The sequence below is a fragment of the Prenolepis imparis genome, unplaced genomic scaffold (assembly GCF_030444845.1).
Source record: "Prenolepis imparis isolate NDT839.2.m4 unplaced genomic scaffold, iyPreImpa1.0 SCAF_5, whole genome shotgun sequence".
Classification (NCBI taxonomy): Eukaryota; Metazoa; Arthropoda; class Insecta; order Hymenoptera; family Formicidae; genus Prenolepis; species Prenolepis imparis.
The window spans coordinates 831,771-856,053 of NW_028141163.1; the positions used below are offsets into that span (position 1 = coordinate 831,771).

Sequence of the window (24,283 nt, forward strand, 5' to 3'; positions counted from 1 at the left end):
AAGAAGTTATTTTTCACATCACGGATTGCTTCAGATTTTGTTATATAAAATGTTTATATAAAATGTTTTATACATATATATAAAATGTTTATTTCCGATTTTTAAACAACAAATGAATATAGCTATTAGATATAGCTATTAATTACTGCTGTGAAAAATAATTATTACCCATGATATTTTTTATCGTAATGTGTAAAAAAGAAGGAAACTAGTAGAGGAGATGCTAGGAATTTGTAGCACACAAATATTATTAATTCTATACTATATCCCATGTGATTTTCAAGACGGTTTATATTCGACGATTTACAGAAAAATATTGAAAATAAATTATTATAATTCGATAATTCGGCAAAACCTATAATTTTAGAACGACAATAATAACACTATATTTCGCTATGCATGCAGAAGATCATCGTCGCTGTCCGTTTGACACTGTGTGGGATCGGAAGTGTCGAACAAAAGTCTAGCCTCCTCAATCGTATCGACCTGCGATGATAAAAATGCAAAATATACGCGACAGCTTATAAAAAGCCCGTAAAAAGATAGAAGAAAACGAACGTACTCTGCAATACTGGACTCGACCTGCGCCTCTCCTGAAACTAAGCAGATTTATCCACGAGCGTAAGCACGCTCTTTTCTCCGGTTTTCGGAAATAGATTAAAGCGGCCAATACCGCGATCACAGTTAGCACTATGCCAGCTATCGCTCCAGCTGTAAGCAAGAATGTTAGTAATGTAAAATCATTGCAGCAAGATGGACTGAGACAAGTGAAAAGAAACTAATTAAAGTAAAATAATTTCGTTTAACTATAAGTTTATTTCTACTAGCTTTATCATAAAAACAAGTTCGGCAAACATTCTTCAAAAATAAAGTAGAAAGAACAATTCTGTGACCTTGCTGTCCTTGATGTCTTTGTCGCTGTATTTAACGTCTGACTTCCAATTATCCAGAATCTTATCATTTGTCTCAATCTGTCTTACTAAATTCGATGCGTCAATGTCGCATCTGAATTCTGATAAAGTTCTCATCAAAATCTATTACCGTGTTTACCGTGACTAGAAGAGACCAAGAGAATCCCGGAGGACGGTACTTTTTCTCGATCCGCGTCCCGAGAATTGGCATGTTTCGCGCAGATCACTTCAGTGTGCCATTCGAATTCCGCGCTACATTGCGATTCCTATAAGTCACACACAAAAAAAAAATAAAAATAAAAATGACACAAAGAGAGAAAAATGCGAATTAACAATATCTACATGTATAAATTTTATTCGTCAATACATCTGACAACTGTCCGCAGATTATCGCTTAATCGCCTGTGACAGATTGTTGGATTTGCCAATATTAGCCATCTCTGTCGTGAACAAATACATATTTTACGCCACGATCGATAAACTGTGAAAGTTGTATGCAAAGCGAATTAACAAAAGGGATACAATATTTCTTGAAATACTTGAATTTGAAGATGTAAAGAATTAACATTATATGTTTCACATTTTATGTATACACACATAATATAACATTTTTAATATTTTAATATCTAGTGTAAATTAAATAAAATAAAAGACATTTTGAAAATTTCTATTTTAAATTTCTGAATTTAAAGTTAATTCAAATTGATATTATGAAACATATATAGTTAATCTCATTCTGACGTAAACTGCAATAAAAAATAGAAATATGCGAGTTTGACAAAGAAGATAGAGCTATATTGTTAAAAATTTTTAATGGATGATATTCATTATCAATCTTTAAGAAATATAAAAAGCTGCTGCTAATTGTTTACATGAAAAAAATGGAAAAAAGTAAATAAGACCTCGATATCCGAAACCTGAATATTTTATGAAGAATCTCGTCTTTTTTTCATCGATATCACCGTACTATATATAAGAGATTTCGATGATAGGAGTGATATTAAAAATATCCTGATACTGTTCCTCTTCCATTATCACTATTTTTATTAAGCTTGCATATTAATATCATCAAGATACAATCGAATATTTTACCCTCTTGTCAAACAGATAAGTAATAATCGAATGTAAGTCTATGCTGAATCAAGTTTATTTAAAACAAAAAAGGTGACGAGCAATGTGAAATATATATTTAATAAAAAAGAAAAAAATCCTTATATATTATATAAAAATAGTTTGATAATATTCGTCGAAATTTTCATACAACTTACATGCATGATTTTAGTATAATATTATGTATGGAAAGAGAGAGAGGGAGAGATGAAGAGAGGGAGAGAGGGGGGAGAGAGGGAGAGAGGGGGGAGAGAGGGGGGAGAGAGGGGGGGGGAGAGAGAGAGAGAGAGAGAGTCATTTCGTCTATTTCTATAATGATAAGCAAAATGTTGATAAATAGAGAAAAAAAGAAGCGAAGCGAGCGAATGAGTGAGAAAGACAGAGAGAGAGTGAGAAAGAGAGAGAGAGAGAGAGTGGGGGAAAATGAAAGAGAGGAGGGGGAGATCCCAATCGCTCGCGCAGCTCGCGCTTAGTCAGTCAGTCTGTGCCTGATTGCGCAGTCATGTGGTTGGTTTGACGATTCTGAGAATTTACGTCAAAATTTTCTTTTCACGTTTCTTCTACATTTAAGAAGAACCACGTCTTAAGAAGGGAACAAAGTGCAATTAAAACAAAGTGTCTATTAACGTAATCGGAAGCGCAAAATTATGTGATACCAGAAGTGCGCGCATGTTTGTGATATCGTTAATAATTGATCACCGCTGTCTTCTGATAAAAAGGGAATCAGGGTGAACGACGCGAGGCCCGCAAATGATCGTCCAATAACGCATCATTTGTCCATATTGTAAATCGGTAAGTAAACGGCGTAGACGTCATTTCCACGAACCGGTTCAGGCACCGCCTCGCCAATGATCGTATCGTACGCAGGATCGGATTTAGTTTTAAAACATTCACCGTTACGCAAATATATTTATTTATTAGTCGCGTTCGGAAAATAAACAGTGTTTTGTTTATCAATTGCCCGTAATTTTGGTTTTGCAATATATTTCTATAGATCTATCAATCAATATAGATCCCTCTTCCAAATGGTCGTACATTCGTTGTTTTTTTCTTGAACTTGCTCCATCATATCATTAATTAATTTTTTTTCTTTATATCATGACGTGAATGTGTTTTCCCTGGTCAGGATTTTTAAACGTAAAAAAAAAGTAATCGAAACTATCGTATGCAGCATGATAAAACACTATTTTTATATATACAATAATCGAAGATATATGTATGATCGAAAGACAAAGATCTTGTAAAATTTTGCTGGCTTAAAAGCGACTGAACGAATGAATCGGGCCCTGTTTGTGTGACGTAAATATATAATGCGCTCGTCTATACGGAGAATCGTCAAGGACGATCCACACTCGTTTCATTAATCGTCGTGGTTGTGTTGTAGTTGACACGAAGCAGGATGTACCACGTTTTTTTTTTCCTTTCTTTTTAATATCACGATATTCGCGTTGATAACCGAATGAATCGACGAAGTTCCGCGTTTCCAAGGCCCATGATTTAGCAGCTAGTGTAAGGCCCTGCGCACAATAGAAAAAATATTAGGAATAAATATTAAATATTAGGAATAAGAATTTTTTAAAAATAAAATTTAAAATCGGAAAAACTCTGATATAGAAATACAAATTCGGGTATAAAGGACTCTTACTAGTTTATTAGCCCTTACTGGTCCTTTATACTCGAATTTGTATTTTTATAGCAGAGTTTTTTCGATTTTATTATTTTAAAATAATTCTTATTCCTAATATTTAATATTTATTCCAAATTTTTTCTATTGTGCGCAGGGCCTAATTTAACACTGGTTATTGACTGCTTCTCTCGGGAAAAGCCCGATGTGCGATTTTACAGAACGTTTATATGGCAACCGATTTCCAGCAATTGCTATTTACATAATGCGAACGTAATTGAGATTCACCAGATACACCAGGAACGAACGAACGATGAAAGCGAAGAAGAGAGATAAAGAGAAGGACTGTCGTATCGCAAAACCGAGACATAATTACACCGCTTACGAACTTATCGATATTTTTTTCCATATCGATATTAATAAGAATTGATTTTTTAAAATGTAGGACATGCATTTCGAGCGGTCGCGAACTGCGGATAAAGCAAAATTATATAAGAGGAACTACACCTGTGTAAAGAAAATTTTATGTACGCGTTTAGAGATAGATTCGTGATTTGAGATAGCTACATATAAAGCGGAAAATACGCATAAAAAGGAAGTTGGGAATCGGCCTGCAAAGATCAAGTGTTATCATTAATATGATATCACTTTTTTGTGCGGAAATTGCAACAGACAGTATGCTATGAAAACGCAATAAAACATTTATAATTTCGCGGAAATATTTGTCTGATTTATTATTTTTTAAAGTTATTTAGGTGGAAATATAGTTTGCTATTTTTCGACTAATTTTTATAGATAAAATCATTGATTTGTTTGAAAGAAATTGAGAAATTTCTTTTTATATAAACGAAGTATACACAGTTGAAAAATTTGTGTTAAATTTAACAACCAAACGGTCCACAGAAATTTTTGTGTTAATTTAACATAATACGGATATGTTAAATGGTGACACGAATATTATGTTAGTATTTTAACATAAAATAAATGTAAACTTCAAATAGACTTAAAATAAATTTTGTGTAAAATTAACATAGTTTTAATGTAAAAATTAACTTAAAAAATTGTTAATTTTACCATCCCCACTTATATTATAAAGTAAAATTAACATTTTTTTCTGTAAATATTAACAGAAATCTTGTCACTAATAATGCGGAACATATTTATTGTGTAAAATTAAAAATAGATATACATTGTGTTATTTTTACACTTTTTTTTAGTTGTTTTAATAATTTAACATTTGAATGCAATTAACATAACAGCAATATGTTAAATTAACACATGAATGTGTCAAATATTTAACACAAAAATTTTAACGGGGACCGTTTTTAACAAGAGAACACAAATTTTCCAACTGTGTATCGAAGTCGTGAATATATTTTTATTGATATTAATATTTGTGTCAAGCACAAGAAATTCTTTGCCTCATACTTTCGTATGTCGGTAAAATAAAAAGGCCAATAGAGCCAATAAAGCCTATTGTCAGTATTTATCGTGGCTTCTTCCTCATATCTTTGCACTTGTTGGCTGTCAACGCTCTTGATTATTGTCGAAAATGTAATTATTTCACAGAATTGAGCAAGTTAAATTGATTGCAAAAATAAAGTCGCGCGGAGCAGCGTGTGAAGAATGCGATATCGCGAGAGGAACCATCGGAATTTTATAATAGATAAAATCTTTAATATATATTACTTGTTTGCGTTTAAATGCATGCAATTTGAACAGGTGTTAATATCTCATCAGGGTTATCACATTATCAGTGACATATCACGAATTAGATTTTTCAAGTAAGATATAGCGTGTTCTCAGTCCTCACAATTATGTATTCACAAGTATATGTATCGCACGATAGATATTGCGTGTCTATTAGACAGTATAAGAAATATATAATAGTAAAATATAATAATACGAGGAAAGAAAAAGTACGTTTGAAAATATTTCGTAGAATAGTTTTTAAATAAGAGCTTATAGAAATCAATCACTGATAACGTATCATTTTCGCACGCTCGCGAAGCTATTTTCAATTGCGACGATTACTTAAGACTTAAGATATGTGATGTATATCATATGTGATAGCCAGACACAGTAGCATATAGTACAATATATTTATATATGTACATTCTTGAATTTATCAAAAGTGTTAATGTTTTATTTTAATTATCTTTTAATTATCTTCAGCCCAAAAACTATTCAACATCCACGTTTGTTTTAATTGCATATGTGTTGTTTAAAAATCGTTTCACATTAGGTCGAAATTATGTTGTACATTTATTTTTCGCTAACTTTATCTGTACCAATGTTTTTATAGAATATAATCGATTTTTTCTTCTTTCATTTAAAAAAATTTTGAAATAAACTATTATTTATTATTGGAGTTTTTAATTATACGTACTAGTAAATATACTTTAATATAATGGCGAAATTTTTTAAATCTGAAAAATCTCAAATTCATTCATTTGCATTTACATGAAAAATCTTTTAATTTGAATCCTTCAAAAGGATTCAACTAACGAACGTTTCGATAATTAAAAAAATTTTAAATTTTAAATTTCAAAGAGAGTCTATTATAAAAACTAAATGAAGTTTTAAAATATGTTGTTATGACACGTACTTTCCGGATTCCAAGCTTCAAAAATAAATTAATTATCGTGGTAGCTTTCCACACGTGTGTGTTTTAAAACAACTATCTGCTGATTATAATTCTGCGAATTTAGCGTGAATGTTACGTCAGCGTGTAAGTTTGTCCAATCAATATTATACAAGCCATATAAATTTCTTTTTTTTTTTAAACATCAACGAGGAACACAAATAAATGATAGAAATATTGAGAATGACTATCAGGAATTAAAAATAAATTATATATTACAGTAGTTTTTAAAAACGCTTGTAATGTTGATGTTCTCTTCTCCATCAACGAAAGACATACAAGACGATTACTTTACGATGAATTGAAAATAAATTATATATTATTGGTGGTTCGGCAAGTAGGGGATTCCAGAGTTTTTTCCTATTTTTCTATCAAAAGAAGAGTTTTGATGTAAATAAAAATTTACAATTTTTGGGAAAAGGGAAAATATAGAAAGACATTATTTCTAGAGATGAAGTAAAAGCATATATCGAATTCAATAATGAGATTTTAATCATTATTATTTCAAAACTGTAGTAATTCTAATTTTAAATTTTCTGCCACAAGTTCCTTATATCGATCTCATATTATTTTGGAAATTTATTATATAATTATCGAATATAAATATAAAGTACCTTATACATATATATCGAAACATAGGCTTTCTTTTCGTTGGGCGATACATAGAATGCAATAATACTCTTCGTCGGAAAAGCAAATGCTGGATTACAAAATTGCAAAAATGATTGTGAGACTCGTGGGCTAGCCTTTTGTCATAATAGTTTGCAATTATCTCGTAATTTTTTTATCAAGGAATGAGATTCCACGAACTGTACTGATAGATTATTATTATGATATATCAATCTATGTGTTATTGCGAAATATTCTAAAAATTCTATTAATTAAATTATTGCATATAAAAAGAGGATATAACGCGCGCGATGATGTACGTGTTTTGTATCTCTTGACAGATTCTTTTGATATTTTATTATTTGTAAAGAAGATGTCCCTATCATATAATATTTTAATTTCAGAGATTAATTAAAGTCAAAAATTGTAATATAAACTGTCGAGATCCTCTAACAGTTAATAGTTATAAACGATAAAAAAAAAAACTCCTCTCTCTCTCGTTATTAAAGAAAATAGAAATTTTTCTTTTATAATCAGAGATATAAAAAATATATGTTTATATATCTGTAAAAATTCATATATTTTATTTATGAATATGATTTATTTCATACGATATTGTGTGATATATAAAAATGTAAAGCACATCACAGAGTTGCAATAGACTTATCTCGAAAAGAGGAAGTGTTACATTTATCTAAGCCGCGATACTTCCTATTTTTGCGATATTGCTCCTAACATTCGCGATTTTATACGTGAAACATAAAAAGCGCATTATATATATAATGTAATAATGCAATAAAAATGTTCTTTCTTGCTTGTTTAAACAGGTGTGAGACAGATAAGGAGGAGAATTACGATACAACTTGAAAAATGATTATCCGTCGTGAGACATATTTCGTGATTTTGATGATCATTGTAAGCAGCTTCTCCACTTTTCATTGCCCAACAAATAGAACATGCGTAGAAACATTATGCGAATCGAATTACGAAGGCGGTTACGAGATAACCTGTTCAATGGGAAATGACTCCTCTTTTATTGTGAATATTCAACCGAATCAATACATACTGGTACGTATTTATCTAATTTTATCTAGACACAACTGCAAAAGCCTATACTCGTTACACTGCTAAAAATTAAACGATTCATATTAAAAAATGCATAATTAAAAAAAATGATTAATTGAACTATATAACGTCAATATTTCTATATATAATGATATATATATGTAGAATATATCATTATATATAAGATATAAATGATAGATTTAATGAAATAATTTTCTTCGAAAACATAAATTCATACATATTTTCAGAGAGACAGTCTACTTAGATAATTAAAAAATTAGTCTTCGAAATATTTCATATCAATTAAGAATTAAGAGATATTGATGTGACTTATGAACCTGAGAATTCAAGCCACACACATATATAAATATATAAATTTAGGGACTTGCCGTCTAAAACAAAATATTTTCTAAGAACTTATTTTATTTCCACACATGTTTTTTCCATGATATCGTTTACACTAAAAACTCAGAAAGTTTTGAAACCTAATATATATTAAATCATAATGTTTTCTCTTTAGGCATTTCTCCTCTCCTTTTTCTCCCCCTCCTTCTCTTCCTCTTTCTAAATTTTTCCATCTTTCACTATATACATTTTTCATTACGTAACTTTATAAATAAATAATAAATATAATAAATTAAGTTTTATGTGAGCGTATATTTTTTTTACACAGATTGAATGTATCAACTCGCCGGAATGGACAGGTTTCCATTTGGACGTGGCGTCTTCAATGAAAAATGAAATCAAGTCAATGTACTTTCGCATGTGCGATTTTCCGAGCAACAAAAGTTTGGGTGAAATCACGCAAATGTTAAGAGCTACTGGCGTTGAGAAATTAAGTTTCCAATCGTACAAGAACTTGAACTTCACTCTGCAAAAGCACCATCTGGATGGCTTCGAAAATCTCAAGTCTTTGGTTTTATCAAGCAACAATGTGACCTACGTGGACAGGGATCTGTTGGTCGATTTAACAAACTTAACGGGGCTCAACTTGCTCGACAACAACTTACATTTGATCGACGGACTTTTCAACCATACCTCGAAATTGCAGTGGCTCGAATTGGGCGATAATAATTTACAGTCGATAGAATTAGGCACATTTGAGAATTTGAAAAATCTGACATTGCTCAATTTGTGGAAAAATCATTTAACGGAGCTACAATCGGGGATTTTCGACGAACTCATCGCTCTCAAAACTCTCGACCTTAATACGAATAACATGATTAGTTTACCGGAAAATATATTCGCGAAACTGGAGAATCTCGAGATCCTCAACTTATCCCGGAACAATTTTACAGAGTTACGGAAAAATCTACTATGGAATAAAACGAAACTACATACCTTCTCTCTGTTTGAAAATAAAAGAAATATGACAACCTTGCCAAGTGAATTTTTCGCTAATTTAACAAAATTGAAGGTGTTGAAACTGACAAAGAATGGATTTATTACACTGCCGGAAGATCTTTTCTGGGGCTCTTCCTCGTTGACCAATATCACTTTAGACCGAAATTATCTTATATCCTTACCCGAGCAAATATTCCGAGACTTGAAAGAATTGAAAGAATTGATATTGAATTTCAACGACCTCGAGAAATTACCTGATTATATTTTCTTCAATACCAATCAATTAGTAAAATTGGATTTATCAAAAAATCGTATTACTTCTATTTCCGAGTACGTTTATATCACTGTTACTATATACAAACAATAATTATTTTTATATAGTTTTTATGTTTTTATCAATGTATAATTTATTTTTAATGTTACAGGCACGTATTCGATGGATTATATGCTTTGGAAGAATTAAACATAGAAGAAAATCAACTGATGACCATTGCCGATCAAAGTTTTAACTCTTTAGGACATTTAAAGATTGCTAAATTTTCTAACAATCGTCTTACGTTACAATCTATTTTTTCCGAGTATTACACTGAATTTGGAACCAACTCACCTTTTCACTATTGCATCGATTTAAAGGAATTATATTTAGCTAATAATAGTATTTCAAAAATATTCGACGACTGGAAGTTGAGTGATGTGCAACTTCGGAAACTGGATCTCAGATATAACAATATATCCTTTATAACTGTAAGTATCTGAGAAAAAGCGCGCGCGCGCACACACACACACACACACACACACACACACACACACACACACACTATCCCGAAAGTGTTAAAAATGCGATTGACATAGTTGATGACATAGTTATAAAATGATTTTCAAAGACAATAATACATATATTTTTAATTGCAGAGCGAGGATCTGCAATTTATATCGAGAAATGTCAAAGTGGATTTAACTTATAACAAAATACAGCACATTTTCTTGAACAGTGCCGAACAATTCGCGGAATACCAAGACACAGCTTTTCGTGATGCGATAATATATGTGGGAAACAATCCGTTAAGTTGCGATTGCAACCTGTATGACTTTTTACGATATATCGAAGGCAGAATGCATCCCAACATTCAAAAGTATTTCCACATAATACCTGAAAATTTAACTTGTCAAAGCCCAGAGGAATTGAAGAATGTGCCTGTTACGAACTTGAAATCTGAATCGTTAATGTGCATAGTAAACAATAACACAAATCCTGATACTAAGTGCTCCGAGAAGTGCATCTGTTTGGAGAAGCCCGAAGACAACGCATTTATATTCGACTGCTCTCGCAAAAACTTGACTAGCATTCCGAGCGATATAAAAAATCCTGGCAATTACAAGCAACTCGTATTGAATTTCTCCCATAATCAGCTTACACGAATATCAGATTTAAAAAATTTAAAACTCGAATTCGAATCCGTGAAGAAACTTCTTTTATCTCACAACAACATCTCTGAGATCTTCTTAGACGAACTGCCCAGTACAATACAGGTAAATCTCTATGCAATATTTTATTCAAAGAATCATCTAAAAAGAAAAAGTATCAGAAAATTCAAGAACACAAGTAGTACTCGCAAAAATACTGAAAAAATATTTCGTTAATGTAAAGATCCACAGAAATCTCAATCTTGACATTTTTCCCCTTCACTGATTCTTTCTTTCTAATCACTAGGGTCCATATTCTCTTTTATCAATAAAAGAAGGTCGAGAATGAGCCTTTAAAATATTATAAAATATTGTATTACGATTAAGATTTAATATTGAAATTTTGTTTCAGGTCTTGGAACTACATAATAACAACATATCAATAATATACCCTGACGTGTTAGAGTTTTTGAAAAATTCTACGAATTTAATTGACTTGACGTTGCACGAAAATCCATGGATATGCGATTGCAACACTAAGGATTTCCTAAATTTCATTCAAACAAAACTCGTCAACATACCCAATTTATTTAAAGTTACGTGTCCAGGGAAGAACAAACCCATATCGGAGATGACCCCGATCGAATTTTGTCCGTTTAACAACACAGCGACTGTGGGCGTTAGCATAGCGATCGCTTTAATGGGATTGCTTATCGGCATCTCGGGACTACTCTATTATAAATACCAACAACACATCAAAGTGTGGCTATACACGCATCAATGGTGCTTATGGTTTGTGACGGAAGAGGAATTGGATAAAGAGAAACTATACGACGCGTTTGTAAGCTACTCGCACAGGGATCATGACTTTGTAGTGAATGAACTAGTGTCGAAATTAGAGAACGGCCCGACGCCGTTCAAACTGTGTCTTCATTATCGGGATTGGTTGGCCGGCGAATGGATACCCGCGAATATCGCTAGATCTGTGGAAGATTCGAAACGGACAATAGTGGTATTGTCGCCGAATTTCCTCGAGAGTGTCTGGGGAAGGATGGAGTTTCGAGCCGCTCATAGTCAGGCATTAAGCGAAGGTCGAGCGCGAGTGATATTGATCCTGTACGGCGATATCGGTCCTACGGACGACTTGGATTCGGAATTGAAGGCGTATATAAGTATGAATACTTATGTCAAATGGGGAGATCCTTGGTTCTGGGACAAATTGAAATACGCGTTACCGCATAAAACTAAACTACCCAGAAAGAGTAGCGCGATCGGAAGAAAAATCTTTGAGAATCATCAACTGTGTATTCAAACAAATGGAGATAAAAAAGAGCTTATGTATCCGATCGGGATCCCCGAGACTCCTGCAAATACTACACCGCCCGCTGATACGTTTAAAACATTCGACGAGAAGCTGCAGAAACAATTACCTACGAACGAGTTTCCCCAAGAATCATGTAAGTTGAATGAAAACATTACGATAATTCTTACACCGGAACATTTAATCAAACACAATCCTATGATTGATAACAGAGAGTGTATTGCTTGAGAATGCAAAGATAAAAATGTAGGTAATAATGATTAGCGATCACATTTATAATTTCGTCTGTGATAGATACAGTGTTGATGCTCCTAAATTGTTTTAAGAATTTTTTTTTCGTAAAGAAAACTTGATCTTAATTTAGAATCTTCAGATGAAATAATTAAGAATACCAACTCGATATAAAAACGAGAAAGAAAAAAAAAAAGAAAAAGCAACTGACTGATGTTAAAGTGAATGAATCTATACATATATGATGTTAAGATGACTCTACATATAAATGTTAGCATAATATGTAATATGCATTTTTTTATCAATTCCTGGAAAATTAATTTTCAGGAGTAAAAAGCTCACTTAAATAATTAATATAAAATATTATGCTATATATATATTGAACATTTGCTATATTACTCTGCCGATTTTTAAATATCTTTCGGAAAATGTGTACTTAAATTTAAATTTTTGTATACTATATAAGATTTCAAATCGAGATTGTAAATTATTATAATGGCTTTTTCAACATGATATATTATTAGTATTATATTATGTTTATATATGTTTTATTCCTTGATGTGTGTTTTAATCTTTAATATGCTATATGCTATATTATACAATATATAGGTTTTTGGTATATCTTTTAAAAAATAGCTCGTATAAGAAAATACTCAGTGACTATTTGATATATTATGATGCATGTTATTTAGATATGAAATACACTTACATATAGTGCAATGGCATTAGTGAATAAGATTTATATTATATAGTTTTTTTATTTGTTAGTATATATAAGATTTTCCATATCTCCATTACTGTACCAATGCTTGATAGATTTTTGATCAATTTATTAAGTGCTGATGCAGTAATGATGAAACAACTTATATAATTTAAGTTACTCAAACAGTACCTGACGAATAATTTAATTTGTAATTGTTCTTTACAAAATACTTTCCATGTCCTGCATTATGCATTACTGTCGTGTATTAATAGAAATGTTTATTAAATACAAAACGCCCTATCTTTTCTAAATATTCTTTCGTATTCATTTTTGGACGGGTTTGATCAAATATTGATATACTTTGTTCTTATGAGATATCAAAGTATTAATATTTTTCATGTATATATGATACATGTTATGTGTGTATGTTCGTATATATGTGTAAATTTGTAATCTAAGAATTTGGTCGTAAAGATATTGGATTTAAAAAATTGTAAATTTATAGAAACAATAGATATCTTCTAACTAGAGAATTGAATACGGGTTGTCAGAAAAGAAGTTTTAACACTATGTGTGTACATAGCCATTAGTATGAAAAAATGTCCAAAGTAAGATATATTAGATAAAGAAATAAATGAGAAATAAAAATTTATTTTTCAATGAACGTATGTTTATCATAGTAAATTTTCAATCAAAATAAAATTTTTATTCTTTTCTTAAAGCGTATCTTATAGCGTTATCTCTAAAAAGTTTCTCTCGCTTTTAGCTCCAAGAAATATTACGTACTAAATAAATATTTTGAATAATTTTCACTTACCAGTAGCAGTTTTGGTGCACCAATGTCCATGGAATCGTTACATATAAATCTTACTTCGGATGTATAGGAATCTGTTAGAATATAAAATATAATTTACGTACGTAGTTAAAATGAATTATGAGTACATTAATGAGAAACGAGATAATCGATAACTTACTGTCATTACATTTACTGCCATTTGAATATTTAAGTTTTACGTCATCTCGGCTGTAATCGAAAATCACACCCTTCAGCGATCCATAACCGTTACCTCCGTGACATACAGCAGAGCCGTTACAATATTTTTCTCCGCCGCAAATATTTATACTGTATTCCTTGCCTTGTTTGCCTTTCACCTACAATTTATAATTTTATTTCTAATAATATTTTTCGGCGTACGGTATCATGTATCATTATTAGTAGATATTGTACCTATATATATGCATTTCGCATTGTTGCAAATAAGGCAACAGTAAAAATATTTAGGAGATTAAAAGGGATACATATATTTTAAATAATTGAATGTACATAGTATGTAGATAGTTATAGTTGCCCTTATATTAATGAAAAAAAGAATTTCACTTTATATTATATATTATATGCTGTATAATATTATAAATGATATATTATATTCAAAATATTTTAAAACTTTTCTTTATAGAACATATTTTAGACTCACATAGTGTATCTGTTGTTTTTTATATAATAAAGAAAGATCATATTCGTTCGAGAGAAAACCGTCTTTTATAGTACAAGGTGGCGTCCAACCGCCTATCACAGCTCCACATGCTATACTGGTATTCCATTCAAACACATAAGTACAATTAATATAAGTCTTATATACTGGAAGTCCCTAAAAATATGAAAATTTTAGCAAAGTATTACTTATGAAAATGTTGCTTTTTATATATTTTCTGAACTTTTTTATTTAATCTTGATAATATTTATCATACTAAATTTGATTTCTTTGTAGTTAAACTCAATGTATTAATTGTCTTTAAATTATGAAGAAACTATTAAAAAAAGAAGAGACTTTCTGAGAAACAAACATATTTTAAAGTTAAAGGAATATAATTAATATAAAACTTAATTATCCTCTCAAATGGACTTTACATAATTTGAAAAGTTAATTATAAAGATATTAATCTTTTAATGATAATAATTGATTTCACATTAAAAAATGAAGATTAAGCAAATTCTGTATATTATTACCTGATTATTATTATCACAAACAAATGTGAAAATTGAAGATATTGATTTAGCTGGATTCTCTGGACACTGTGATCCACCAATGTAACGTAATACTATTTGTAGATCTTTATTTAATGTCGGGCTGTCCTCGGGAAATCCCAAACTCTATTAAATTATTTTAATTAAAATTAATTAAAATGATGTTGTTATAAAAATTTTTATATTTTTATATTTTAATTGCGATATTGATAGTTAATTAAATATATTTGTACTTACGATTTCATTGGTATATTCATTCTTTGAAGATACCGAAACTTTACATGCAGCGCTACCATGTGCACATGTAAGACCTCGAGTGAGGACTAGCGGTCGGCATATATTTATATGGAACTCGGTACCGTTGGCTTTTACAATGTAATTATTTGCAGATTGTATAAGAGGAGTTAAGTTAATCTCATCATCATTATTAGTTGTGCATTTAATCTAGACGAGAAAGAAATTCTCCTTTATGTCAAGAAAAAAATAAAATTATTGTACAACAAGCATAGGAGCACATGTAAATATGCTTACTCTTTTCTCGCAAGCTAGATCTGTATTCCAGTGTATAACGGTTTGACAAGGATACTCTTCCATAAGCAACGGCTGATTAGGCGAGCCTTCCGGTCCGCAGAAAAATCCAATAACTGTATAATGATGCATCCCATTCTCGCATAAATCACCATTAGTATAATTTAAATAAGGGCCACCCTGTTGCCATATCAAATTTGTGTTAGCTTGGCCCAATGATGTACTGTATTTTGAAATGCATATTCCTGTATGTAAGAATAATAATTTGGTGAGAGAAATTTAGATTTATCATATAATCATGATTTTATGCGATTGATAAGAATTATACAGCACCTGTCCCAATTCCACATGCATTCTCATCTGTAAGCGCTCCACATACTCTGAAGTTGTATAATATGCCGCTTGTATTTACGACTGCAAAGTCTCTGTTCATCAATGACTGCAAATTATATCTAAACATGCATGACAAAATATATAGTTAAATTATATAAATATAATTTTATATAGTTAAATTATATATATATATATATATATATAATGTATTATAGATTTATGAATATTAACCGCATATAAGATAGAGGAATCAAATTCTTACGTAAAATTCGTGATTGGATTCGTAACTAAGCATTTGCGTGCTGTTTTGATACTGTATTCAAGTAGAGACTCGATACTGCATGCTGCAGCAGTATACCATATTAATTGATAATGACAGTCATCCATTCCACCAACATATTCCGGAATAGTCTCCTGTGATAATAATATCACAATATTTCAAAAATGCATTCCATTAATATACTATATTTTGTGTGTGTGTGTGTATATATATATAATCTAATGTTATACCGTGGCTTCCAAAACACATATAAATTTGATTGTTGTTTTAATATGCGGAGTCTCAATAGTTTTGGCGCACAATGCACCATCTTGATACTCTATTTGTAAATATCCATCCTTAAAGAAAGGAGGTTTTTGTACTTCTCCTAAACTCGAAAATCTGAAACGATATAAAAACAGAGGTACAAACTATTATTTTTTTTTAAAAAGATTTATTACATTGTATTGTCACATCAAAAAGTTATACGTTTGTGTTTAATAAAACATGACTATATATTTGTGTGTGCATTATATTTAATTTTAATAAAAAATCTATTTGCAGATCTACCTATTAGGTTTTCCAGCATCATCCAGACAAGCACCCGATTTAATTGGACACATAGCACCATATTGACGTATTATAGATTGACAAACATTTAATACTATTTTAGGCGACTTTCTGTCGTTTTTTACATGAATGACATAATTTTCCGAAGATCTTGTTAAAGAACTTAAATCATAACGATAACCATCATTGACAACCGCACAATTTGTTTGGAATCTTTGACCACAAGCTAATGCTGTCTTCCATAGCATAAATAAGTTACATTGTCTGTCATTGTCCTACAAGTATTTTCATTACTTATTCATTATCTTATATATATTTTATTTTTAAATGTCATATAGTTATTAAACTATATAACATACTGGAAGGAAAATCATTGTAAAGATAGCCCAGTCTTTAATGACTGATATGTTTTCTAACATTCTATTTTGCTTTCCAATATAAAAATAGAAACATTCCCTTTCGGCTATCATCATTAGACAGAATCTCTTGTGCTTTCCAGTACATTATATAATTCAATGGTCACATAGCATACTTGTTTTTTATTATATCTAGAAAAGAAATTAATTACTTACATATGGAAACAACTCAGGATACGAATTACTTTCTGCATTATAATCACATTGCATAATAATTTGCACTGTATAGTTAACTTCCAACGAACATTTATCACCGGTAAAGTGAAATGATATTCTTCCAGAATTATTCTCAACTTTCGGAGGAAATTTTCCTGTTTATATAAATAAAATAAAATTACTTTTAAATTCATAATGCAATGGATAAGATATAAATTTTTAGCAACATTACCTATTCCCTTTTCTGTGTTATTCTTTATTAGACATATTGCATATCCATCTTGATTGTTACATTTTCTTCTTAATGTAGAACATAATTGTATATGTATTATTTCATTCGGATAATCATATTTGTTAATGATATCTTCATTATTTGACGATAATTTTGTTAAGTTATATACAAGGCTTAAGCCATGAACAGGTACTTCGCAAAAAGAAGTTGAAGTCACAGTTGGAGCCTAAAAGGTATATAATTAATAATTTTTGAAACTTGGCAACAATCTAATTAAAAATTTTATTTAAAGGAAAATAAAAGATCATGCGGCTTTTTAAATTAAACAAATATAGATAATTAATGATTAACATATATATTTTTAAATAAAAATATATTAATTATAAATTATACTTTTAAATCCATCAAAATGCATTATATAATAAAAATAAACAAGAAAAATATATTGAAAGGTTAAACAATTAAATGTTACGTACTGAAGTGATAACAGCCGATAAAGAGTAAAGAAAGAGTATCTCGTTGAATTTTGACATTGTTTGCAGAATCAAGTCTTTCCCATTACATTATCGATGCTTATCGCAATGACTGGCAACACGCGACATAAAGTGTAGAATAAAGACGATGAAAATGTCATCGATGATTCCCGGTGACAAGAATTCGAATCACCAGCGATACCAAGTGGCAACAATGCGACAGGGTGGGGACGGTGCCGTCATTTTTTTTCTTGTTATCGTGCTGCCATTGTAAAAGTAGTCTCTCTATTCTGAGATTCTCTATTCTAAGATTTCCGCTATCTCAAATCAGCTGTTCTCCCTCTAAACTGACACAAGAGTCTCCAGTCATCCAGTCACCCCTCGCGCTTCTCTTTCGCTAATTCACATTCACAATGTGATCACGTGGCAAATAACGTGCCAAATAACATTCATTGGATGTTGATTTGATCAGACAAGAGATGATTATTCATACGATTATATCTTCGCACTGAAATAATTTTATATATATATATATATAGCAGTTTTTTTAAGGTCTGTTCAGCACAACTTACATATAGATATATTAACACACCTGTTTACGGAGAAATCAGTAACCAATCACATGTCTAGCCCACAATTATACTATCCATGTGATTGGTCAATTTCTTTGGCTCATGCATTTATATGACTACGCAAGTTTATCTGTGTATACAGGTCCTTACTGTGTATAATCGTCGAATCAATAATATAACTTATATATATATATATAAACGCTAGGCAAGAAATAAATATTTTAAATACTTAAAAAATTCTAGAGTATAGATACAGAATTCTTTGAATAATTTAGAGACGTAAAAAAAAACACATTAAAACACATTATGTAACAAGAATGTATAAGTAAAATAACTTTAATAATAGCATGAATGGAGTAAAACGAAAAAGGGGAAAAAAAGAAAAATGTTATATAGTCTATCAAACTGGTCACGTGGTCAGCCACACATATGCGTGTGTAAGAAGGACGCGCATGCGCCTTACAATTTGGGATCATTGCACCGAATTCGCTGGCAAACTTGGCTCATTTGCGCATGGAGAATCGCAGGGGTAACTTCGATTATAGATTTAATCCATTTATTTTTACACTGAAACCGTGGTGTCCTCCGCGAACGATCCGTTAATATAATTTTATTATTTATTTCGCCTTCACGACCTAGGTGATGTAAATAAATTATGGAAGTGTACGAGAATCGAGCGCAGGAAAAATCGCAGGATGGAGGTAAAAATTTTAATAACTTGCTCGTTTTATTAAATTTTTCTTATACAGAACGCGCTCGGCGTGTGAAATGTTTTTTTTTCACAGAATTGTATGTTATTATAAGAGTATACAATTATCGCACACACCTTTTTATACGGTTAACTTAAACGCTATCGTTTCTGTTAAAGGTAGAGAGATATATATAGACACATGGTAGTTCAACGCATTTTCAAACGAACTTTTAAGAGATAAACTATCGTTTATATACATACTCGGGATACAAAATTCTACATTGTGATAATTATTAAAGAGCGTATTAAAGAGCGTAATGCATTGGTTTCGTATAATCTTATAATTTCTATACATTTACACACAAATACATTTCTATATATATATATATATATATTATATATATATATTATTCTCTGTTCTCTATTAATAATTCAGAAGATGGCGTTTTGCGCGTTTAACATCGAATAAAAAAAATTAATTCAGTAAATTAAATAATTTTAATTTTATAATTAATTTTATTTATAACAATTTATAATTTTTAATAATAATAATAATTTTATAACTTTTTATTAAAAATTTATTAAAATAAATGCTATTTATAAATAAGATAGTTTTAAAATAAAATATATTTTATTTAAATTATTATTTTATATATTTTTCTTTTCTTTTTAATATTAATTAATAAATATGTGTCATTTTTTTGTTTATAGTATATATTTATTTAATAGATATAAATTTGTATTTTATAATGAAATATTTTATCAAGATAAAATAAAAATTATAAAATTTGCCATGTGTAAATTAATTAAAAATTACTTGCATGAAATTTTACATTTTAGAATATGGATTTGTTTGGCAAGACTATCTTGATGCCACAGACAGTGTGGAAGTTCCACAAATTGTGTTTCCACATGTGGAGTTGACATTGCAAAACAGTATTGAAATAGGAATGTCATTAGAGGTACCAGTACAGAAAAATAATGACCAAGAAGAATCGTCATACTGGGTAGCCTCTATCGTCATGGCTTGTGGACCTTTGTTACGGTTGCGCTACTTTGGTGGTGACGATAGATCATTAGAATTTTGGTTTAATCTTACAAAAGAAGCTGGTCATGAACTTGGTTGGAGTGCGAAAAACAATAAAAAATTGGAACCACCTGACGCTATACTTGAGAAATCACCAGATTGCATAGATAAACTGCATGATTTTCTAGCAACAGCACGTACGCTTCCACCGGAGATGTTAACAGGGGTAAGACATTAGATATATTTTTACACAATTTTTTATGTTAGAATAATAATTTAATATAATACTCTTTCTTATATATCTTTTTTCTATACAGGATGGCTTAAGTATGACAGACAAGATAAAACAGGGCATGAAAATTGAGATAAGTGATGTCTTGCATCCGTATAAATTATGGGTAGCTACGGTAAGAGCATATTTACAAAAATCTCTGAAAAAAAGTATTCCAGTATGAATCTATATTATAAAATACAAAAATAACTTGTATAATATAAATTTCTATAAAATAAGAGAAGCAATGAAATAATTATTTCTATGTTTTTCAATTATTCTAATATTTAAAGATATTTGATTTTTTTTACAGATTATTGAAAATGTTGGAGGACGTCTTTTATTGAGATATGATACACCTGGTTCCTTTCGTGAAGATTTTTGGATATTTTGTACATCGGAGCGTTTACATTCATATGGATTTACATCTAAATCAAATTCTAATGGTCAAAATCTTTGGTTCTTAGAACCACCTGGCTCAATAGTCGACTTGTACACTTACGAAGAATGGAAAGATTTGTTAGAATCTAAACCAAAAGATTGCGAACTATTGGAAGAATTATTTAAAAATAATATAGATCATTCAAAACACAGTTTTACAATTGGGATGAAAGTAGAAGCTCTGCATCCAATAGATCGAACAAAGATCTGCCCTGCTACTGTAACGAAAGTATTTGACGATATATATTTTCTTGTAAATATTGATGTATATATTGAACGCTCGGATGGATCAGAAGATACGTCTGTACCCACTAATTCAGAAAACAATACATGGCTATGTACTGCGGAACATCCATACATATTTCCAGTTGGATGGGCACAAAAGCACGATATCATGTAAATATCATATAAGTAGTACACAAATACATTAACTTTTTTTTCATAATTGTATAATTTTATAACTTATAACTATATTATAATACTATAAATATAAATATTATTATTTATAATTTATATAGAAGATATCAAATATATATATTTTTTTAAAAATATTTTTCTGTATAATTCTTTGATTGCAATACATTATGATTTTTGACAATTTTGTTCTGTTGTAGGATTACTCATCCGCAAAGTTGGACTTCAAAGACTGATGATTTTGATTGGAATGACTATCTGGAAGCATGTCATGCTACTGCAGCATCTGAAAATTTATTTGACAAACATGCGAGCGCCGCTGAGGCGGGCTTTGAATGTGGCATGAGATTGGAGGCTGTTGATCCAGAACACCAACATATAATATGTGCCGCCAACATTACTAAAATCATTGATAATCTGTTGTGGATAAAATTAGATAATTATGAATACTTCAAGCCAGATCATATAGTTGACATGTATTCCTTGCAAATATTTCCTGTAGGATGGTGCGAATCTAATCACTATCCGTTAAAACCTCCGCATAATTACATCGAGATTTGTAAGAAACTAGAAATGTTTGCAAAGGAGGAGGAGGAGAAGAAAGCCAATCTTTTGGACATACCGATATCCGAACCACGATCTTCGCTCTGGTGTCCGAAGATATATTTTAACTACCGATGCTTCACAGGTCCGATGATCTCGAAAGGGAAATTAGCGACTCTTCCAAAATCAGTAGGACCTGGACCAGTTATATTGGTCATGCGAGAAGTTTTGTCAATGATTGTCTCTGTTGGATATAGAAGCGCTAGAATTTTAAAGGTTCTGCAATGCGATTCCAAACCAGATCCTGGATATCATTTAGAAGTTTTAAAGGCGAAGCACAAAAATAACACATATCGCGCGAGTGTGGCCATTGTTACATCAGGAGATATGGTAGCGGACTTTTGCAGAAGTATTTGTAAAAAATTAATGGTATGCCCAAATTTATTTGGTCCATCGTATATACCAGAAAATGAATGTCCGGATGAATGTTATAAAACATCGAAAACAAAATATAGTAAGTGACAGTGTATCCTAAAGAAATAATATATATTATATATACAAAGTTGCTATACATTTGTATCATAAATATTAATTAATATAAAGAGTGTGTATTTTTACCAACATCTTTGTTTTTGTAGCAGCGACAGTTGGAACTGGAAAGAGAGGAAAACCGAAAGGCTATACAAGCATTATGGTGCAAAAACCGAAACCTTGGGGTAAGAAACGTCGAAAGCGTCGCGGCAGATGGGCGAACAAACATAAGGAGGTTCCGGAAGAATACGAGGATGAGATGCCGTTTATGTCGTTAGATCTGGCAAAACATGTCTCGGAGAGTCATATTGACGAGGCATTTAATGGAAGACAACCGCTCTCGGAAATAGATATCATGATACAGAAAGGTCTGGAGAAATCTGACAAGTCGGATGACTTTAAGACTGAAATACCTTCCAGCAATGCTTCGGAAGATTCTGGTAGTTCGTTCAATGATAGAAAAATAAAAGATAGAGAATTGTCCAGTCCTCCTAATTTAAATTCTAAACAACATATAACGAGATTTAATCAGAACTCTGGAGGCACTAGAGGAATTAAGAGAGATTGGGACACGAGTATAGAATCTGATTGCTCTGAGGCAGACGCCGAATACATGAGAATGCAAAAGACACAACGGCGACCGAAAACCCGAAAGCTCGATTCAAATCCATTATATTGGAGTGTAGATGACGTGTTTCGATATCTTAGAAAAACAAGCGACTGCAAAGATCTCGCATATCGCGTCAAAGAGGAAGTAAGTATTTTAGTTCTAGAAATTAATATTTTTTTTTATATTATGTTATAGATAATATAATATCTCTCTGTTCAATCATAGGAAATTGATGGTCTTGCATTTTTGCTGCTGAATCTTCCCTCTCTTACTCAGCACATGAAACTACGAACTAGTTTAGCCATGAAATTATGTCGACACGTTGAACAAGTTAAAGTTACATTCTTTTTACGACATATTCATGAAGTAGAGCCTGATCAGTATCAAATTGTTTAATTGACTAGTTTGCAATAAAACCTGTAATTATCTTCTATATAATTACTTTATACTCTGTATAATAACTTTTCTCATTCATGTTGTGCAGTGTTCATTATATATATATATATATATATATATATATATATAGTCATATGTAATAATCATGTCAAAAAGAATAATTGAAATAGATGCATTCAAGATTTTTCAATTATAAATTAAAGAATACTTTATTAATTTTTATCATTTTTATATTGCTAAAAAACGAGCAAATTCCATTTTTTAAAGCTCATGGAAGGTAAACAAGTTGCAGATAAGATTGTTTATCAATTTGTGTATTATAAAATTAATATATAAATATATATTTATTTTTATTACAGAACTAAAAAAGATGATATCACTGAGAGTTTAAAAAAGAAAAAGTTTGCACTTTGCAAATTTTTTATTTTATTCTTTATATAAAAAAATATAATTATTCTCTGCATTTTTGTTGTGCGATATTACAAAATTGTATGAAGACTATCGATCAATCATTGATAAATCTTTAGTAATAAAATATTTTTTTATACATTATGTCATTATTTTACTTACAATTAATAGTATTATATCTACTATACTATACTATATGTATATACTATACTATTTTAGTAATATTATATATAGTATTGTAGTACCGTAGTGTATTATACTGATTATTGTATTTAGTATTCTCAATAGAATCTGAATATTTTATTTGTGTAATATATATATATATATATATATATATATATATATATATGTTTTATCAATTTGCCAGCTAGAAGATTTAAATTATCACAATGATATAATAAAACGACAATCTTATTTATT

General features: G+C 30.5%; 3 protein-coding genes across 5 annotated transcripts; 2 read left to right on the forward strand and 1 right to left on the reverse strand.

The window, feature by feature from the left end:
• Positions 1-273: 273 nt before the first annotated feature.
• Positions 274-18,454, reverse strand: Lerp (lysosomal enzyme receptor protein). 2 transcript variants are annotated; one of them, XM_083038475.1, is made up of 16 exons: positions 17,963-18,454; positions 17,487-17,712; positions 17,255-17,409; positions 16,683-16,957; positions 16,364-16,514; positions 16,116-16,267; positions 15,854-15,972; positions 15,524-15,765; positions 15,230-15,436; positions 14,975-15,118; positions 14,442-14,615; positions 13,941-14,118; positions 13,784-13,854; positions 1,051-1,177; positions 563-711; positions 274-486 (listed from the first exon to the last, which is right to left on the reverse strand). In XM_083038475.1, exons 1-16 carry the CDS (start codon positions 18,017-18,019, stop codon positions 394-396), a joined length of 2,520 nt encoding a protein of 839 aa, XP_082894601.1. In that variant the 5' UTR covers positions 18,020-18,454; the 3' UTR covers positions 274-393. The 2 variants fall into 2 exon arrangements, with proteins under 2 accessions (XP_082894601.1, XP_082894600.1); XM_083038474.1 differs by having other exon boundaries at positions 1,042-1,177; positions 17,963-18,451.
• Positions 2,479-15,608, forward strand: Tl (toll like receptor). The gene is made up of 6 exons (XM_083038461.1): positions 2,479-2,813; positions 7,726-7,966; positions 8,637-9,637; positions 9,733-10,051; positions 10,220-10,837; positions 11,124-15,608. Exons 2-6 carry the CDS (start codon positions 7,769-7,771, stop codon positions 12,258-12,260), a joined length of 3,273 nt encoding a protein of 1,090 aa, XP_082894587.1. The 5' UTR covers positions 2,479-2,813; positions 7,726-7,768; the 3' UTR covers positions 12,261-15,608.
• A 472-nt stretch (positions 18,455-18,926) lies between the features above and the next one.
• Positions 18,927-23,561, forward strand: LOC145936347 (scm-like with four MBT domains protein 1). Of its 2 annotated transcripts, XM_083038473.1 has the most exons (8): positions 18,927-19,060; positions 19,171-19,232; positions 20,063-20,475; positions 20,567-20,656; positions 20,834-21,357; positions 21,576-22,432; positions 22,557-23,203; positions 23,285-23,561. In XM_083038473.1, exons 2-8 carry the CDS (start codon positions 19,187-19,189, stop codon positions 23,453-23,455), a joined length of 2,748 nt encoding a protein of 915 aa, XP_082894599.1. In that variant the 5' UTR covers positions 18,927-19,060; positions 19,171-19,186; the 3' UTR covers positions 23,456-23,561. The 2 variants fall into 2 exon arrangements, with proteins under 2 accessions (XP_082894599.1, XP_082894598.1); XM_083038472.1 differs by having other exon boundaries at positions 18,956-19,232.
• The last annotated feature ends 722 nt before the right edge of the window (positions 23,562-24,283 follow it).

Bases quoted from the DNA above. Each gene is read 5' to 3' on its own strand.
- Tl (XM_083038461.1), top strand. From the start codon at position 7,769: ATGATTATCCGTCGTGAGACATATTTCGTGATTTTGATGATCATTGTA. The intron at 9,638-9,732 runs GTACGTTTATAT...TTAATGTTACAG, and splicing joins CGTATTACTTCTATTTCCGA to GCACGTATTCGATGGATTAT. The intron at 10,052-10,219 runs GTAAGTATCTGA...TTTTAATTGCAG, and splicing joins ACAATATATCCTTTATAACT to AGCGAGGATCTGCAATTTAT.
- Lerp (XM_083038474.1), bottom strand. From the start codon at position 18,019: ATGTCAAAATTCAACGAGATACTCTTTCTTTACTCTTTATCGGCTGTT. The intron at 17,410-17,486 runs GTAATGTTGCTA...TTATATAAACAG, and splicing joins TAACACAGAAAAGGGAATAG to GAAAATTTCCTCCGAAAGTT. The intron at 15,766-15,853 runs GTGCTGTATAAT...TCTTACATACAG, and splicing joins TGCATGTGGAATTGGGACAG to GAATATGCATTTCAAAATAC.
- LOC145936347 (XM_083038473.1), top strand. From the start codon at position 19,187: ATGGAAGTGTACGAGAATCGAGCGCAGGAAAAATCGCAGGATGGAG. The intron at 20,476-20,566 runs GTAAGACATTAG...TTTTCTATACAG, and splicing joins CACCGGAGATGTTAACAGGG to GATGGCTTAAGTATGACAGA. The intron at 23,204-23,284 runs GTAAGTATTTTA...GTTCAATCATAG, and splicing joins CATATCGCGTCAAAGAGGAA to GAAATTGATGGTCTTGCATT.